The sequence below is a fragment of the Brachypodium distachyon genome, chromosome 3 (genome assembly GCF_000005505.3).
Source record: "Brachypodium distachyon strain Bd21 chromosome 3, Brachypodium_distachyon_v3.0, whole genome shotgun sequence".
Lineage (NCBI taxonomy): Eukaryota > Viridiplantae > Streptophyta > Magnoliopsida > Poales > Poaceae > Brachypodium > Brachypodium distachyon.
In genome coordinates this window covers 32,665,154-32,685,018 of record NC_016133.3, presented here as the reverse complement: position 1 = coordinate 32,685,018, position 19,865 = coordinate 32,665,154, and the positions used below count along the sequence as shown (strand labels likewise).

The window sequence follows — 19,865 nt, the reverse complement described above, 5'->3', positions numbered from 1 at the left end:
CATATTGCAGGCACATCACATCTTGGAGTTGTAATTAATATACATACAACCTTGCTCTCTCTTCTCATGTAATTTTTTTTTGTGAAAAGAGAGATTTCACTGATCACAGTTACATCTGGGGCATCCTTAAGGCATCTCCACGGGACGGAAGATAACATTTCTGATGTAATTCATGCCGCATCAAAAAAAAAACCAAGGTGGCAATTTTACCAACACTTGTCGTACCACTATTGGAGATGTCCTAAGGATTAAATGTCATGTCTTGTATATCCTCGCGAAACTCTGGCCATTGAATCAGGATATCAGATTAACCTTAATGAATATACACCACATGGTCAGGATATCAGATTAACCTTAATGAATATACACCACATGGCAAACGTGGTTAGCAATTAAAAATCAATAAAAAAAACCCTTAATGAATATACAGCGAGCTCGAGCGTCATGGATAAGGCTGTTTACATCAAGCCGTCCGATCCCGATCTAGCGGCACGATCCCAACCGCAGGTACGGACAAGTTCCTGGGACTACAGATGCGCATCACCGCAATCCGCATCCAGTGTGCAGCGCGTGCTTGTAAATTAGCCCCACCTCTGTTCAATATCCCACTAATTAAAAATTACTCCTACTCCAGTAGTGAAAGCAGCGACCTAAACCCCGTATAAATTCGTGGTACACTTGATCGTATTCTACTACCCATTCATGGCAGCTGGGGCATCATCCCCATCAAGGTCCCGCGCCAGTAATGGGTCCGTGGGACGAGGAGCAGATGAGACGACGACGATTTCCTGTCCAGGAAACGCTTGCAGCCGATTAAATCCATCACGTGCCTGAGCGTAGGTGGCGCACGAACACGTGTAAGGGGGACCGTTTGGCATTTGCCGGACCAAGCCAGCCTGGTTTCTCGGCTCGGCTCGGCTCAGCCCCATGTCCAAGCGGTTCAATGTGAACGAAATCTTTAAAAAGATCAAGCAAACAGAACACGACTGACCTGACCTGCTCCGTTTCTGCGAGTACGAGGGGAATAGCCGATGAAATGGGCTGGTTCCACTCATTTAAGTTTTTTTATCCCACTCAGTTTAAGTGTACAGGTAGGATAATAGAGACGGTGATTAATTCTTTTGTTTCACCTGGCTCTGGTCGCGCTTGACATTTTGTAAGATGAGCAACCGTCCATCTATGGATGTGTGGAGGCTACTACTAACTGGAGTAAGTCCTAGTAATAATTGCTAACTAAAGGGTTAATTACTGAGTAATATGGCTATAAGATAGCCCAACCTTTATCTAGACCCGGAAATTTCCTAGCAAATTAAAAGCAAAGGAAAATACTAAGAAAACGAACATTGGAATTGATAAATCATTTTAGATACTGAACGTGGACTATGACCAAAGAAATGTTCTTAAAAAACAAATGGCATCACTCCATCAAGGAGCACTAGAAGTACAACACCCAAACTATTTTATTCTCTTTTGCTATACTTAAGTCTCCATCTATATAATGTTGGACTTTTGGCTGAGTCTTCTAGAGCAAAGCCAATCGGACCCGGTAGAGACGTTAGGTGAACTAACACTTCATTGGAGGATGCCCTTTGGTGCGTGCAGCATAAACTAAACTACAAAAGGTAAAGTGAGTGCTATTTGGATTTAATTAAGTTTTGCTCTCTTCCCTCTTTACAATCATTGAAATTAATGAAATATCAGCACATAGGAGAAGTAGTATATACTGTGATATTTGTGGCATGCGAGGACTCATGCCAGTCGTGTGCAAGAAAATACAAGAAAGGCGAGAATACTTGTGCATAATCTATTTTGGCCGAATTGGTTATTATTTTCAATGATTACTAGTTTTATTTCCAGTAATTACGTCTGCGTATTTTTTTCACTGTCCTGAATTTGAAACAATTCATCATATTTTTTTTCACTGTGCTGAATTCGAATGGGAGGGAGATAAGTTGTAGGTTTTGCCTAGGGTTTGAAACAATTCTCTTTTCCACTGTGATGCCGCAGTATAAATTTGGAGTGTCACGGGTTTAGCTTAAGGGAGGAATAGCAGACCGACTTTTCTTATCAGAATTAAAAGAACGGCCAGGACTCTAGAGTAATCGCGGCGATGACACTATTTGAAAGGAAACCTTGCCCCTGTATGGGTTTTGATGAACGATGACAACATGGTTGAGGAACTAATGAGTTACACGAAGTGTTTCAGGTTTTAGTTTCTCAGAAGAGTTGGTTTAACCAGCATCGACGACTCCTAAAAGTTGAAGTATGAATAACTCGGTAAAGAATGTGAAGCGTAGCTTTCTTCATAGGTCTTTTCGTAGCTTATTTCTTCACTTGAGTGTAGGAACGCCGTACTATTAAGAGGGGTTTGAAGTGTGGAGCTGGTTCAGGTGAAACCTATTCTTCATGTTCAGCTTAGGCGAAAACCATTTTCTGTGTGAGTGTTTTCGTCGAAGTGAAGAATGAAGCATTTCAGGCTTCACAGAAACTTCTGCATGAAGTGTTCGCTCTGATTTCAAATGTGTTTGAAAAACTTTGTCGCTTTACGTTTTGACCACGTAATCCAACCGTTGTGAGACAAAGAGATAAAGTGTGAACTGGAGTCTCAGAGATCACTTTATCCAATAGGTCACAACGGCTAGATTGGCCGTGGCCAAGGCTATATAAGACGACCCACCCCAAACGGGTTCGGTGGTGCTCCCCAAAGAGATGTTTTGAAAAACACCTGATAAAACCCTTAGAGCTGAACTGAGCGTGAAGAATGGGATCCCCTCTCTAGCCGAACACTTGAAGCTTGTTACTCTTGTCGATTGGCATCACCTAGACGGCTATGAGTCAGTGTTGAACAGTAATCGAAGCTTGTGATTCGCCATCAACCAGTCTGTGAAGGTCCGGAGATCACCTCAAGATCTACCACGAGTAACTGGACGAGACTTTGGTCTTAACTCAGGAGGATTGGGTGGACTTGTGTGTCCGTGAGTCTTGTGTGACTCAGCCCCCTCAACGGAGACGTAGGATTGTGCCAACAATCTGAACTTCAGAAAAACAAATCCCCGTGTCTTCGTGTCCTGGTGATATCGTTCATCAATCTCATACTTTCTGTTGAAGTATAATTGTTCTTGCTGTTCTTGTCTTCATTGCTACTCTTAACTTGTTCATATTTCTTCATTCCGCACAACTCTAAAACTTGCTAAGTATAATTTCTGTTGTTGAAGTACTGTGACTGTTTTCAGTCTTCAGTCTTCAGTCTTCATTTTTGAAGAAAATTTAAAACTGGTTACATTCACCCCCCCTCTGTGACGTACTCGATCTTTCACTATTCGTGTGTGATATGGACACGGCCACCATGGATATGACCATTAGAACTTTAATTTTTGGAGTATTCAATAACAATTATAATCAGCTGAAATCAATTATTAAATTTGTTCAATATATTACTTGCAAAGAAGCAGAGCTACTATTTTGTATGAACTTATTACGCAACCATCTTATTGAACTCCACGAGTCCAAAGTGAAGATGAGGTGCGATAGCATGCAGCGGATGACGCAAGGTGAAGCCTATCAAGTCTACCTTCCAACAAATCAAACCGCACATGATTCGGAGCTTGCTAGAGAAAGATATCACGAATTAAAATTAAATCCGATTCGGGTCCGAGTTGTCAGGAGACCCGAATTTGTTTTAATCACCCAGGCCGCATCCGGAGTCCAAATCAAGCAAAGAAGTACTTGTTGGAAAGGTAATTACAAGACCTTTCCAACGGATCCAGCCCCACAAGGTGATTCAAGGCGTGCTGACCGTTGCAGACAAAACAAGCTGACGGATCTGTTTTTCTGTTTCCTAAAGAGTTGTAGTTTGTTAGAAAAGTTAGAGATAGAGTTTGATTTCGGCCTCCTTACTCAAGGTGGAGACTTGGGTTTTGTTTAGTTAAAAGTTAGTCATTGCTACTACTTCGTGTAATCGCATGTGTCGGTTAGACCACCTGCTTTACCACATTCGGAACCCCAATTTATCGTTTCGTTGAGACATTGGTTTGATATAGTATATTCGCAATTTCAGATTGCATCTGCTATTTATCTTGTTCTTGCTTGTTCTTCGATTTCTTGCAGGAACAAAAACCTTCGTGGTCAGGTTGATCGTGCCCCCGCGTGATCAATAACCCTCTGGAGTTGGTGTATCGATTGCTAAGGCGCTGCCTCTTAGGCCGTAGTCGGATCGTCAACATCATCTCCTACCCAAATCGAGAGTTACCAACCTCATCGAAAGATCGGGCCATCCCCAGCGCATATCAGTGTGTGGGGGCAGTGATTTGCAGCATGAAGCTATGCAACATCATCCGGGGCAAGCAAAGGTGGAGAAAGCAAGGATCCAGGGGAGGCAGCCTGATGAGGAAGATGATCTACAGGAGTCAGAGCAAAGTTGGTGCTGGAAGATCCAACCCGTCAGAAGATCAGTCACATCCTAAAGAAAAAGAGAAAGTTTACTTTTTGCACTTGCTGTGCGTTCTTGTCGCTACGACGACAAGTGTGTTCAAAACTATGTGGGTGGCGTGTATACTCTGTTCCATCATCTCGATAATGGAATCCAATCGGAAGATCGTTTGGAAAAAATATCAGGAATTTTGATAATTATCCTAACAACCACAAAAACATTATTCGGTGATGGTTACGCTGACAAATTTGGCAATAAATAATCCTCTAACCATTATGTCTGATTTTCATAATTACACCCTCCGATATATCAATGATCTGCTAAACTTAATTTAGTATAGGGCACAAAGAAAATCATTTTCATGATTTTTATTCACTCCGTCCTATATTAAATGACTCAAATTTGTCCAAATATGAATATATTTATGCCTAAAAAACATCTAAATAAATGTAATAAAAAGTCATTTAATATGGGACGGAGGGAGTAACAAATTCATACTATATTCCAAAATGTATATATAAGAATATTTGTGAATTTCTCATTTCTTAACACGGTAAGACTTTTCTTTCCAAAATAAAGATGAATAAAGATATCATGTCGCGAGGTAGCATGCGATTAACGAAACAACAGTTTACTTCACGAGTAACTGAGCCGAAATCCGAGCCAACCCGAGCCGAGCTGCAGAAGTAAAGACAGACAGTGAGCTCCGTCCTCCGTGTCGACTTCTGAGCAATCCACGGTCATTTTCGTCATTCTCGAAAGGCCACAGATCCTATAAATGGAGCACCCACCCCTCGCCCTCCCCACTTCGTCCGGGCGTTGCTGCTGATTCTGCGAGAGGTTCGTGTGTCTCGGGTCCACGCGAGGGGGAAGGGGGAGAGAGGAGGGAGAGGAGAGGACGAAGCTCTCCGTGTTTCTGCGATTCTGCCCCGCCCTTCCTCCGCCTTCGAGCTTTGCTGGTAAGTGCCCATCGTCTCTGCCCGATGTTACCTTGTTTGTACGAGGTTTTCTCTTGAGATTATGGGGTGTGCCGACGAGGAGAGGCGGTATGTTGCCGTGCGGGGATTTTTTGGGTGTGATTTGGTCGATCTGGATCCCCGGGGGAGCTCGACTCGGAGCCGATTTCTATCGATGCTCTGCTTCTGGCGATTTTATTGCGGATTTGTCCTGGTTGGTGCGGTAGGTGGGGGTTTTCCTGTTCAGATCTGGTAAAATTGCAAAATGAAAAAGGGCAGCGGTTAGGCTTTGACTTACCTATAGGTTTAACCGAGGTAGGTGCTAGCTTGTTGAGTTAGGTTTTGTTTTATCTGAGAATTTAAAATATTGGGGACTTTTAGGCTTTTTGGATTTATCTGGGGTTTGATGCCAGGTTTGTTACCCAAAGGATTTCATAATTATGGTTTGGTGTTCTGAAGTAATCTGCTAAAGCGCGAACGAATTTAGTCAATCGTGTTAGTAATGTCAGAATGCAGAAATCATAAAGATGTTCAAGATTTATGCTGCATGTAGTTGTTGGGGAATTAGTGCAAATCTTTGATAGATCTTGTATGCTAGATTTGTCCGTTGAGCCAGTTTAAGTGGTATTTGCGCCAGATTGCATCATTTTTACAGTAATTTTTTTGATGAGTTGGCTCAGTAATAGCAGCAAGAACTGTCAGCGCGCAGGCCGCTTGCAAAAGCTCCAAAACAAAATTCTGAAGCAAATTCTGTTTTGGGTTGCAGAAACACCGATCCCAGGAACCAAGAAAAAAGGGTCCGTGAACAGGTTTCTTGCGGCAGAACAATGGAGGTACTTGGCAAATCTGTGATTGCTGAGCCCAGCAATGTGATTTTCATGTCCACTATTCTTAACACAGAAGGGCCAATCCCCAGTCACAAGTGTGACAAGAGGTGCCAGAATGAGCACATCTTTGGAAACATGTACCGTTGCAAACTGACTGGAATGACACACATTTGTGACAAAAACTGTAACCAGAGGATCCTCTACGACAACCACAGCTCGCTCTGCCGAGTGAGCGGGCAGTTGTTCGCACTCTCGCCACTGGAGTTGCAGGCAGTGAGGGGGATCCGTAGGAAGCATGAAGTTGACAGCCATGAAGGGTGCTCTTCTTTTAAGCGCAGGCGTGGTGCACAGCTGCATCCTTCCCCTTTTGAGAGATCCTACTCCGTCGCATCTCCGATACCGAGCCAAGCTGGAGATGGCATGGACCTGAGCTAGAGCTAACGAGACCTCCATCTTATCTTCCCCCAGCCACCCTATGCGGATTTTTCTACTCCATTTTCCCTTCTTTAACAGGATGGAACTATAAGGGCTTCCTTCTTTGTAGACTTATGAAGGGATATGAGACTCCTTAGAGGCAATAAATAAATGTCTATGTAGTAGCAGTTCATTTTCGTGGAACCTTGTTGTAATCGTAACTTCGATTGAACAGCCTATTCTAATTACGTAGTATTTTGAGATAATCGTCTGCTATTACCGTTTAGATCATTTACCTCTGGTGCAGTAATCTTGTTTGCTCTAACATTATATTATTGTTCTCGTTTCTTTCTTATGTTCTCTTAATGTTAATCATCTAACTCATTTTTGTGCGGTCGAGCTATGCAAATTTGCTTGACGTGGTCGATGATGTATATCTGTTGAACATTATTTGATCCAATTTTTTGCGGTGTGAACTTACTAACTGAATTTCCTGCATAGCGAATGCTTTTCATGGCAGGGGTGCTGATGAAGTCTGGGTTATTTATGGTTTGTTCACATAAGCTTAATTGTTTCTATGAAATGCTTTCTGTTTTGCAGGTTTTGCTTAAATTTACTTATTACCACTTATATTGCTTCTTCCTGTTTTCTATTTATTTGCTTCTTGCACTCACCTTTTTCTGTTTTGCAGGGCCATCCAGGTGCTAACTTTTTCTGTAAATGTTTTTGTTTTTCGTATAATTTTCCCTTTGTTAAGTTGTTTTATTTTGTTCATACAAGTGTTCACTTGTTTCTTTTGCTTGTGCAGGTGACCTTCTGGTCTGCTGTTCTTTTCAAACCGTGGGTCATGGAGGCAAGAGCTACTCAAGAAGATTATTGAAGTCGTTTGCAGCAGAGTTGTATCGGCGAGGTACCCTCGAAGTGTTCTGCCTCACCATGCTTTTCAGGTAATGGCTGTAGTGCTGTTTGTTCGGTTCTTGATGAGGTCTGTTTGCTACTACCTTTACGAAGCCTTATCCTGTGCATTCTGCAGAACAAAAATCAGCAGCAAAGAGGCTTGAAACTATTCAAACAAGGGCCAGTGGCACTGAAATTTCGAAACTTATACTGGAGAAGACCCAACAGCAGCTACCGACTTTCGACATTGCATTGCTGCTGCGTTTGGAGAGGCAGTAAATAGGCTTGAAACTATTCAAACAAGGGCCAGTCTGAAGCCACTGAAACTTCGAAACTCTTACTGGAGAAAACCAGCAGCGGCCCCACTCTTGATTTGCATTGTTTTGGAAAAATTGACTCGAGAAACCACCATCTGGGATTTGTGGAAACCTCTCTGAATGTCTCTAATAAGAGATTTGTTTGTCGCCAATCCGACAAGCTTGCTTTGTACACAAACTTATCTTGTTATGAAGTTTCATTTCACCCTGTAAAAGAGCTTGGGCCATGATTGTACTCCTGCTTCTTGAGGAAATAATATCCAGAGTAAAGTTTTCTCTTGCGTCAAGTCTCGTTGATACTTCTCTTTTAATGATTACCTTGTGAGTTGATGAGTCGTACTCCAATTAGCATGCAATTCTGGATAAAATAAGTGTCATTTGCTGCTTATTCAAAGTGCCACTGCACTCCGAAAGAAAATGATCAAGACGAAATGCGCTTTCAAATTCAAAAGCGAGTTTCATGTATATGTACGTGGCTCGTCAGGGTCGGGTCGTACGGCGAGAATTGAAGCTCGGCCGTCCGATCCTGGATGGGTGGTGACGACACGACAGCAGGCGAGGCGACGGGGATGCATCTCTGGCCAACGGCAACAGATCGGCCATTCACGGCTCCTGCCCAATAGAGCGCAGCAGAAAAACATGGCGCTCGCCGCCGCTCCCCTCCGCCGGTTCCAGACCACTCCTCCACGACCACAGCCGTTTTCGGCTCCTCAGAGACACGCCCGCCTCCGCCCGCGGCACCTACAGCGGAGCCCTCCTCCAATCCTCACCGCCGCGGCCGTTGCCCCGCTCACCGCAGTACAGCCGCGCTTCAGCCCCTCTCACAAGACCTCGTTCCCCCTGGTTGGCTACACCTACACGCGCTCTCTGACGCTCTGCTCGCTCGCTCGCAGGCGGACACGGAGGAGCGGAAGCACGAGCTACTGCGCGCGGTGCAGGAGACGGGGCGCGGCTCCGCGGCCGGCCCCGACCAGCGCGCGGCCATCGAGGAGGCCATCGTACGTGACGGGATCCTGCCCTGGCTCCTTCCTGGTACCGTATTTACGCCCGCGCGGCGTTCCGGAACGGCTGGGGATTTCGATTTGATTGCCTGTGCTGTGCATGTTGGTGGTGTTGTGCAGGTGTGCATGGAAGAGCTCGGCGCCGGGGAGGGGACGCCGCTGGACCTCGCGGCGCTCGACGGGACCTGGAGGCTGTGCTACACGTCGGCGTCGGACGTGCTCGTGCTGTTCGAGGCGGCCGACAGGCTCCCTCTCCTGCAGGTGCCTCTGCCTGTTGTGTTGCCTCCAGCTTTCTAGTTCATCCTGAGAATTCCATTCCAATTACCAACTGCAAATGCCAATATGCAACCCTTAGCAACTGGCGTATGAATTGTTATATACTTCCTCTATTCTAAATATCTGTACATTCAACACTTCTCAGACCAAATAAGATAGAGAGACAATGTTTGGTCTTCCATGCAATTAATTTTGTCATTCATTCAATCCTCTCCCAGTCTATTCTCATCTCCACCTTGCCTTACCCAATAGGCCAATACTAGGATGATAGCATCAAAATTGTTTGTCTAGGGAAACTAAACATGGTTAATTATACAATGATTGATTAGGCTTTCGGAGTCTAAATGTATAGATATTTTGAAAAAGACTTGCCTATGCTTCATGTACAGATAAAAAGAAACAGAGTAAGTACTGTGGAAACTTCTGTTAAATTCTGTCGTGTGCATTTAAACATTCTATAGAAAGCTTGCGGTTGATGATGAGTTGATTTGTGACACTTCAGCAAATTAATGGTGTGTGCTGTGATCCTTTTGAATTTGAGCAGATTGGGCAAATATACCAGAAATTCGAATGCAAGGATAGGTCGGATGGTGGAGTTGTGCGGAATGTTGTGCGGTGGAGCATTGAGAACTTGCTGGAGGTAGACCTGTTATTGGGCGGTGTATCTCTTGTTTGTATCCTTTCTTGGAGGTGTTGATCTTTTATACTAACTTTCCACTACAATTGGTAATGTTAGTCATCATGTGGTTTCAGTTGGTTTAAAATGATCTCTTAATTGTAGCTGGACCTCAAAATTGTACATGTTTGTGTTTTGTGTGTGTTCACGGTGGATGGCCAAACATGCAAAACGGCAAAAGGATGGTGCCCATGCTAACCTGTACCCTAGTTTCAAGCTAGTAGGGCTTCCTTTAGTATTTAATGGAATAGTAAGAGAAAGTGGTGCTCCTCTGCATGTAGCATGGTCTACACAAGTTGTTGATATACTTAAGTAGAGGCTTCAGCTCATCATATGCACGAGTACGACTGTAATAGTATTGTGGAGCACATAGAAAATATGGTGATTTTTAGCTTTGCAGCCAGCAACTTGGGAATTGATTGTTGCAGAATGCTTACTGATGTCCCCTTTTCAGAAATACGGTTATTTGCTCTTTACAGAATCATGTTTTGTTTATGCTATGCAGTGTGCACTATAGTAGTTTTGGGCACTAAAGTCAAATAAAACTAATCTTTTGTTTCATGTAATTTGCATGATCTCAGCCTGTTTGCATGTCATCGAGAAGTACTGTTAACATTATTTTAGTCTTCAATTCTCATTTCTCATTTGGCTTAAGTCTTTTGTATTTGATTATTTTAGTGGTCTCTATAGGAGCAAGAAGGTGCAACATTGATGGTTTCTGCAAAATTTGATGTTCTGTCTAAGCGCAACATATTTCTTCAGTTCGAGGAGGTATTTGTTCTATTAAAAAATATGTTACTTACTGATTAAGTGTTAAAATAAAAGATTGGCAGTGATGGTAGGAAAGGGAGATAGATGTGATGACACGCTCGCTGTGCAATGGTAGGTAGCTCGAGTGATGCATCTGCAGGGTGGAACTAAGCTATATATGAAATACATTAGCAGTTACAACTTAGCATTCTCCATGATTCATTTCGCATCAGCTAGAACATAACCAGATGGATTATCTCTGACAAAATGTTATCATCACAGTTGAGTTCTAAGTTCCAACTTCAGTGTCCTTGGGTACAGGATTTTTTATACTGAAAGCCATTTATTGTGTGCATTTTCATGCACCGTCTTAATCTAAGATTTTGCTTATGCCTAACCATTTGTTCTCTTTCTTTGTTTTCTTTGATTGCTGTGTTTTACCTTCTCTTTTTCTGTATGGCTTGTTAATGATGTTACTTGTTGTCATTTATTTTAACAGGTTGCTGTAGAAAACATCAAGATTAGCGAGCAGCTACAAGCACTAATAGCTCCTGCTATACTTCCTCGGTCATTTTTTAGTCTTCAGGTATATCAGGATATCTGAATATAACATTTCCAATTTGCACACTACCCTTGTTTGCGTTGTTACCCTTTTTTGCTGCAAACTTCCTCCGTAGTTCATATGTGGTGTTTCCGTTAGACATTTATAATAGTTTTGACTTTTCAGAACCATTTTCGCTTGCAGTAGTGCTTTACTTTTTTTGCCTTTGGCATCTTGGTTCTTTTTGGTTTGGCAGGTTTACCCTAGTCAGCTTTTGCACCGTCTTGGTGTTGTTCGTCTAATACAAAATGAAACGTGTTGCAGCGTGTCCGAGAAAAAATAATTGAGAACTGCTAGTTGCCACATAAAATGGTATATATGAAATGTTACTTATTGCTTTTCTGTCCCAAAAGTAAAGGATGAGACGAGAAATAATTGCATTTAGGACAGTGTTTCACTTTCAACATGTTTGTTACCAAAAAACAAAAATCTGATTCATCAACCATGATACAAGAGCTTCATTGCATTGAATCTGTTCATGCAGATATTGCAGTTCCTTAAAACTTTTCGAGCTCAAGTTCCTGTCAACGGCCCTGAAAGGTAGTTTTACCAGTTTACTTTATTTCCTTTATTGCTCTCTTTGTTTTAAATGTTTGAAACTGAATTTGATGTCAGACGATCACCTGGAGGATTATACTATCTTTCTTACCTTGACCGTGATATGCTCCTGGGGCGATCAGTTGGTGGTGGTGGGGTTTTTGTTTTCACAAGAGCCCAGCCTCTTTTATGAAGAGCACAACATATGATGACATGCCGGTTATAGTTGGGCTTACCTATATACAGTATGTATATGTATACTACATTCCATGTGTCCCTATGAAATCTGATAATCATTTGTTCGTACTTTTAGTAGAGCAATCACCTTTTTCTGCTTTGATGTGTCAAAATTAAATTTTGCTATTCTTTAGAATGCTCAGCTAATACTTGATGACTCGTTATCTTGTGCATTAGCATGTCATTTGTTTCTAATGTTATCGTATATATGAAGTATTCTGAATGCATCTATCTCACTCGGTATCACTATCTCACTCAGTATCGCTGGCTGCCTTTGTTCGTTACATATTGATGTAAGTCTTGCCCTGACTGATTCAGTAACCTCTAATGTATAAAAGTAATCCTTGCTTCAATGAGGAATGTCACATGGAGCTGTGAACCATACCACTCAGTGGAGATATCATATCTAGGGCAGCACCAACATTTGTGCTGGAATCATCGCATCTTTTTCTAGACGAAATTATAGTAATCAATTTGGTTGTAATAGAAAGTAGGTTGTATTTTTGCACGGTTTGGTTCATGATTGAATGTAGCTATAACTACACTTTAAAATTGAAACATTGCACATGCCCAAGCTTGTGTGGCTAGGAATCCTATAGGTTTACACGCCTTGTACATACAATTTGGTTGTAACTGAAAGTAGGTTGTATTTTTGCCCGGTTTGGTTCATCTAATGTAGCCATAACTACACTTCAGAATTTAAACCTTGCACATGCCCAAGCTTGTGTGGCTAGGATTCCTATAGTTTTTACACTCCTTGGTTGTACATATCCAGTTCAACTGAATTAGGAGTAGGTGGGAGAAGAGGACATGGACATCTATTGGAATCTCCACACATGCACAAATGTTTTGTAAAAGAAAGAAAAATACACATGGGATTTTTATAGGAGTAACGAAAAGGGCTCGCCTTAGTCACCGTGCTGCTACTGCTCTGTCGCTCTGAGCAATAGGTTGCTACAGTTATTTGACAAAGATGGTACTCCACTATGTTTTTGTTTGGTGCTATACCTGAATATGTGTTCTAAACAAGGTCATGGATAAACGTTTTGTTTAGCCATGCCAATAATCTACTGACTGGAGAATATTCTTTCCATGATGCTTGGATATTCTTTTTTTTATGATTGCCGACATAAACTTGTGTTATGACATCTTCATACACGATATGATGCTTTTCTGGTGAGGTGCGTGTAGCAACGAGCAATCCCGGCACCACAAAGAAAAAAGCCTGTTATATGGCGGGGTCGCAGACTCTTTGTGATGTGCTTTACGTACTGTTGGTCTTTGTCAACTCTATAATATCCTAAAGTCGGAGAGGAATTTACATCTGTCGTGCCGTTTGTTGTTCCGTTGAATTTAGAAGTTGTGCAGAAGATTTTACCGATTGATTTTCTTTCAACTTTTTTTTTGACCAGTGATATTTTTTTAACTTTTCTGCAGAGTGCAGACAAGGACGTTTCCCTCCTTCCAGGTTCGCGTCTGAATGCACTACTCCTGATTAAAGATGAAGTCACCCTGTTTTGAAACAGGGTCGGGTCAGCTAGCTTGTACTCCTACACTTCCACCGTTCATGGTATCCTCTGGAACTCCGTGAAAATGTCCTGTTTTCTGGTGAGCTCGACTATTTGTCCATTTCACACCCAACCAGTTACCTATAAGCTTGCTAATTTCCAGGATGCAAAGGTCCGTGATCAGGAGGGGGAGATATGCCTCTCCGTTTTCTTTTATATTCCAACAACATTAAATCAGTCAACTCTGTTCTGGATGATCGATGTTGCTCAATCTCGGCCGTTTCCTTATTTTCATTTGTTGTTTGATTTAGCGGCTGGCGCAGTCGTTTTCTGTTCCGTGTCAGACGTCTCGTTCCTCTTAATGTCGTGCGGTCGATTCAAATGATTGAACTGTTCAACTTTAATTCAAGTTCAATCCTTACAAGATGTGAGTCAATAAGTATTTGGCCAAATTTTCCAAGGCGAAGCTGAGGTTTCGGCGTTCTCGACTCCCGGCCAGTTTCCCCGTTTCACTTTAACGGCCTTGCCGGTATTCCGGGAAATTAAAAGGCCAATCGCAAGCTTCAGGATCACCTCACTGATATGCAAGGAAGGCGTTGCGTGTAAGTTTAGATGATCATTGCATGCGTCAACACAGATGGGTTACACGATCGCAAATAAAAAAAAGACAGATTATTACACATGATCAGGGCAATATTAATTTTGATGCTCTCGAAGAGATTAAATTGGACTAAGTACTACACAAATGACGCGTCTCAAGAAAAAATGTACATCCTACGTACACACACCACGCACAGGTTTGACATGAAAATACACGCGTTGCCCAGCCTCGCAGAAATGGAAAAGAAGAAATCTGTACAGTCTCGCCATGACCCTTCTTACTCAAGGTAAGTTTAAGGAGTAAGGAAGAAGGAGAACATGGACAGCTAGTCCATGCCGGCGGCCACGGCGTGGAGGCCGGAGGACCTGAGGACGCCGTCCATGAAGGCGAGCCTCTCGGAGAGCTCCCTGACGTGCTGCTGGTACTCGACGGCCTGCGCCATGGCCTCTGCTTCCAGCTCGCCCAGCTGCACGCACAGCCGCTCCTCGGCCTCCTCCGCCACCGCCACCCGCGCCAGCGCCGCCTCCAGCTCCCGCCGCAGCCGCTCCTCCCGGGCCTCCGCCTCCGCCACCGCCCTCGCAACCTCGTCCGAGCTCATCTTGCTCTCCGTGGCCGCCTTCCTCGCCATTCCTTCTAATTATGCCTCTCCTAGATTCTCGGAGCTAGCTAGCTAGCTCGCTCTTGGCTGGTATAGTATTACGATGCTCAAGACAGCTGGTGCGTAGAAGCAAAGGTTTGATCGTGCCGGGTTTTAATTTGATGATTTGGTTTGGATCTCCCTCTGGCTGTGCCGGCTTTTATAGACAGCTGGCTGGAGAGGCTGATGAAGCTGCGAAGGAGGCTAGGAGCGGACTGGAACTCGTCCAGGTTCAATGAATCGATGGGGGGTGTTTGGTGTCGGTGTACGAGTACAGCGGTGCGACATAGAGGGTGAGGTCATCATCGCCCAAGGTTTGCACTTACGTCTCTCCTTCTCCCTCTGACCCCTCTCGCTGTATGGAGTGTTTTCCTCCTGATGATTCGTAGGTGAATGAGACTGAGGTACTGACGTGCTGCGTAGTGCAAAGACCGGGAACCGCATCTATGCTTGATTCATACAGAGTATTCATCATCTGGCAAGTTGTGCTTAAAATGAGCGTGAATTCGTACATCTGCAAGGGAAGCACACTAAAAAAAGAACAAATGTCCGAAAATAACTCCCTTCGAAAATAAATGACTTGATTGAATTTGCATCGGAGGGAGTAAGAACATCTCTAATGACATCCCCCAAAGTTATCACAAATGTCCTATTTGAGGGATATGGACATTTTGCTCTCAAAATCATCTCTCAATGGTATTCCCTAAACGAACAAAATGTCATGTTTGTTCGGACACATCTCCAAACTTGCCTCAAATTTGGGAGAGGTTTGGAGTGTCCGGACATTGTCCAGTGCTCTCTTTTGTTCGCTCCGGCCCCACAAAAAGAGATGGAAAAATGAGAAGAAAAAATAAAAAGGAGAGAAGAAAAGATAAAGAGAAGGAAAAGTTAATTTGGGAGAGAAATTTGGGAATGTGGTTGGGTGATGTGGATTGCTCCTCAAAATGATAAAAAAAGACATTTTTGGACAAAATTTAGGGATCCCATTGGAGTTGTTCTAAAAAAAATTAGTACTACTGCTGACTTTCACTTCGGTGGATTAATAAACGGATCCCGTGGCAAACCTGTTCGCACTGATAGCAGGCTGCTCGTTCGGAGCATACTCAGATACTCGGTGTATTTTTATGGTCCACGCGTCATTAAAAATCTGCCCGGACGGGAGCGAAAGTTCGTCCCCGTGGGTGGTCAAACCCTCTTCGTCAAGTCCGACGAGCGATCCAGAACACGGGAAAAATCTCCAAGGTCGAGACGAAAACTTGCCGTTTCCACCACCACGAGACAGAACAAATCTCCAAAATAACGCCCAACGATGAAAAACGAAAGGAGCCGTCGCCTCACCGTGTCGCAGCGTGCCCTGTTGCCTGTTGGGTGCTATCTCGCCCGGCCGGGTCGCCCCGTCTCGGCATTCAGCAAGTGGCCCTTTCGGCGCACCGCGGAGCCGAGAGAGAGAGCCCGTGCCCGAATCGCGTGGCCCCGCGCAGCGCACCGTGTGGCGCTGGAGCGCTCCGCCCGTCCTTGTCGAGGCCGGCCAAAGCGGCTTTGAGCAATTTCTTTGTCCGCGGCGTAGCTAGTGGTGACCCTGCCTTCGCTTCAGGCTTGGGTCACGGACGAAGTGACGCAAAGCTGTACTACTATCGTCGTCGGCCTGGCCGGCATGACGAATCTGATTCATCTGTTCATGCTCGGTGCCGCGCGCCCGGTTGCCGGGGGCAGGGGCCGGGCGACGTGAAAGGCTGCTAAAAGGTTTCCTCGATGTGATTAGATTCGAGATGTCGTGACTGTCGTCTGAGAAAGTACCGTGGCGTCTTCCTCCGTTTATGTCGACAAAAATATCCTCTTCTTCTAGATGCTTAGTTAAATATAATCTAGCGTAAAACATTAATCAAATTTGATCGCTAAACACCAATTAGCATATTAAACTTAACAGTTTTGTGGGCGATCGGCGTTTTGAGAGCTGGCCTGCATGATCCATGGTGCTGAGCTCCGTGTCGAAATTTTGAAGTGTCAACACCACTGTCTCTGATGTTGACTTCGATCTTCATAACTAACTGTTGCACTTGTTTTAAGGATTTATTTTACTACCTTTGAGGTTATCATAGTAGAACTCCCTCAGCATGTTTGAGGCTTTTGTCTGATGCATGCGAGCTAGAGGCGCATGTAGTAAAAGAGAGGAACACACTCGAGTAGGACTTGTTTGTTTAGGCTTTTGTTTAGCCTTATAAAAAAACACTTCTCCCGTTTACGCATGAAGCTGAAAAGTATGTCCAGAGGTGTTTCCTGCAGGTTTACACATGAAGCTGATAAGCACGTCCGGAGGTATTCTCTCCCCACCCCCCCCCCCCCCCCCCCGAAAGCTGCGGGAAGCACCTCCGGACGTGGTTTTCAGCTTCATGTGTAAACGGAAGAAGTGCTTTTTGAAGGTTATAAGCATGAAAAGCTGAAGTAGAATTTCAAACAAACAAGATCTAAGCATCCACGATTTTCTTCCAAGCTGGAGTATATGGCACAAGCGAGCTTTTTTTTTCGAAAATGGAAACTTTTATTTTTCTCAAAGTTATATCGACCGATACAACCAATAAGCATCACACGCCGGCCTCTGCGCCAAGCACACACAAGTTCGGAACAAAATCCAATGATTGCAACGAACAAAAAATAATAACTCTAAGAGGGCTCAATCCGTAAACTAGACCGCCACCCATTATGGGTAAAAAAGTCCCTGGCCACTTGCTTCAAACCGCTGCGCGCCATCAAAGTCAACTGGTGATCCTAAGCTTGAGTAGAGTAGACCAAGACTGCACGAATATAAGACATGCATAGGAGAAGTTAAGTTCTTTCTATTAAAAACAATATCATTTATGCATAACCAAATTGTCCAACATAAAGCATCAGCTCCAACCATTAGGAGCGCTCTCAACCTTTTGAATACTAGCATAAATGGGTTTTGAGCACTCAATACTCCAGTTGAGCATGAAAGAAAATAGGGAGAAAATATAGCAAAGTTGCGTGCAAGAAAATATAGTGAGAAGAGGAGAAACAATCAGACAACGCAACGGAAGTTAGGAGAATAGACAAAGTCCTAGCAATTTTATTCCTTTGAGATGGCAAATATTTTTTTTAAAAAATATTAAACTCACTGAACACAAAGCAAAATACATATCAGATCGTAACCACAAGCGAAATACATATCACATCCCAACCAGACGTACCGCCGTACCGGAGTCTGATGTGCGGCTTTGCGCCTCAGTTGACGGTGATACGGGCCTTACCGCCACATCTATGCGATCTTATATGAATCAAAATAAACAAGCCTTCGTGCCATGCCACAAGCATAGCTCATATGAAAATTCAGTAAATGACTTGATGTTGATAGGAGTAGGGAGAGTAAATAGAAAATCAATAGCCAAAAAAGGAATGATTTTTAAAAATAAATAAAAAAGAAATAGCCTGGCGTCAACAACGACAGAAAATACACAAAAATAGTTGTATGACCAATGAATTATGGGTATAATAGATACAAATTGTACTGATTAAAAGTGAATTCTTATTGCATCATCCGTACAAAATAATAACTAATCTACCATATATTGTGTTATGAATTTAATGAAACCTAAGAATCCATAGAAAAACAAGAGAAAAAAATTTGGTTAAGTCAAAAATAAAAGAAATTGAACATTCCAAAAAGCATTGAGCAGATCTATACAATACATCTAAACCATATACAGAATGATTCTGTTAGAAAAACAAAAATATAAATACAGAAAAATAACATCCCTTTAACGAGTCTAGCCGCGCAACCTGCGCGGGTCACCCCGCTAGTTTAGACAAATTCGTTAAGATAAAAATAAATATGAAATACAAGATCCAAGAAAATCCTTGGGACGAGTCTCTAACCTAGTGGTTAAAGGCTCTAGTAGCACCTTTTGGTTCTGGGTTCGACTCCCGCTAGGAGCGAATTTCATGCCGAAGGGTTAAAAAACTTCCCTCGTCTTGCCCCACTCCAAAACACAGGTCTAAGGCCGGTTTTATGTCCCGTGTACCGTGATGCCGTTGTATAGATGGATCATGAGGTTCGAGTGTTTTGTAGGCCCATGTGAGAAGGTCCTTTTCTTTCAACCATGCTCGGGATTTTCTTTCCCCACAGGCCTAGTTTTTTTAAGATCCAAGATAACCCGCCCTGGAAGGATCAACGCCTTTTAGATGCCAATGGGCAATGGTCCAGTTCTTTTTTTTCTTCTGAGAGAAAGCAAGGGTTTCAACATGGGCCATTCATATTCTTATAGTGAATTCGCAGATGAAGATACAGGTCCGGATGGCACCCGGCAGTTTCAGGGCCGGGTCCCGCCATACCAGACCCGGCCCCGGCCACCCGCTTTGCGACCCGAACCCGGACCCGACATCGGGTCCAAATATTCTTCAGACCCGGACCCGACACGGGTCCTGGGTACCTGCGGGTAAACCCGGCCCGGCGACTGTATACAAGAAAAAGTAAAAAAAAAAATACAACAAGGAGCTGCACTTTTACACAAACAACCCTGAAGCAAAATAGAAAAAAGCAATCGAGTCCTAGGAGGCTAGGAGCAGCGATGCCATCGACTTGGAAGGCCGGGCCAGCTCCTCGTCGACTTGAAGGCATGACCACTGTAGGGAGGACCGGCGCCGCCGGATGGAGAAGCCGCGCCGCACTGCTGGAGGTAGGTAGAGGGCGTCGCTTCCCTGTCCGCAGCGCACGCGGCATAGAGGAAGGGGAGGGCGCCGCGGCTGTCCGGCTCCGCCTCCATGGAGGCCGCGCATCGGCGGAGGGAGGAGGGAGAGGGCGGCGCGCCAGCAGAGGGAGAGGGCGCCGCACCGGCGGAGGAGGAGGGAGAGGGCCGCGCGCCGGCGGAGGAAGATGGAGAGGCAGCCGTCCAACACGAGGAGGAGGCGGCGGTGGAAGGCGCAGAGGGAGACGGATTGGGATTGGGGAAAGACACGGTGGGGATTAGGGTTTGACTTTTCAGTGTCATATACGAAGGAGTACTGTGGGCCTTATATAGCGGATTCATAGCACTGAGGCCTGTATTATGAATCGGGTCTCCGGGTTTCCGGGTCCAGGTAGGGCACTACCAGACCCGGTCTAGCGGGTCCGAGATTTTCCCGTTTGCAGACCCGCGGGTTTCATTTTTCCTCAGACCCGCATCTAATCGGGTCTAAACCCGTTGGGA

At 44.1% G+C, this 19,865-nt stretch overlaps 2 protein-coding genes and 1 long non-coding RNA gene across 6 annotated transcripts; 2 read left to right on the top strand and 1 right to left on the bottom strand.

The window, feature by feature from the left end:
* The first annotated feature begins 5,219 nt into the window (after window positions 1–5,219).
* LOC100837090 lies at window positions 5,220–8,121 on the top strand. The gene is made up of 3 exons (XM_010236604.3): window positions 5,220–5,388; window positions 6,152–7,573; window positions 7,660–8,121. The coding sequence occupies exon 2, from the start codon at window positions 6,213–6,215 to the stop codon at window positions 6,645–6,647; it is 435 nt and encodes a 144-aa protein (XP_010234906.1). The 5' UTR covers window positions 5,220–5,388; window positions 6,152–6,212; the 3' UTR covers window positions 6,648–7,573; window positions 7,660–8,121.
* Window positions 8,122–8,409: 288 nt separating this feature from the next.
* On the top strand, window positions 8,410–13,811 carry LOC100829618 (probable plastid-lipid-associated protein 10, chloroplastic). 4 transcript variants are annotated; one of them, XR_002964349.1, is made up of 9 exons: window positions 8,410–8,638; window positions 8,734–8,838; window positions 8,962–9,102; window positions 9,662–9,757; window positions 10,484–10,564; window positions 11,043–11,129; window positions 11,629–11,684; window positions 13,356–13,488; window positions 13,590–13,811. XR_002964349.1 is itself a non-coding variant. In XM_024460456.1 (8 exons), the coding sequence occupies exons 1-8, from the start codon at window positions 8,480–8,482 to the stop codon at window positions 13,396–13,398; spliced, it is 768 nt and encodes a 255-aa protein (XP_024316224.1). In that variant the 5' UTR covers window positions 8,411–8,479; the 3' UTR covers window positions 13,399–13,736. The 4 variants fall into 4 exon arrangements, 2 of the variants coding, with proteins under 2 accessions (XP_024316224.1, XP_024316223.1); XR_002964348.1 differs by adding an exon at window positions 11,760–11,926 and having other exon boundaries at window positions 8,416–8,638; window positions 13,356–13,736; XM_024460456.1 differs by having other exon boundaries at window positions 8,411–8,638; window positions 13,356–13,736.
* A 272-nt stretch (window positions 13,812–14,083) lies between these two features.
* On the bottom strand, window positions 14,084–14,856 carry LOC100829316. Its single transcript, XR_001407251.2, has one exon. It is a non-coding gene; the product is annotated as a protein RESPONSE TO LOW SULFUR 2 (long non-coding RNA).
* Window positions 14,857–19,865: the final 5,009 nt, after the last annotated feature.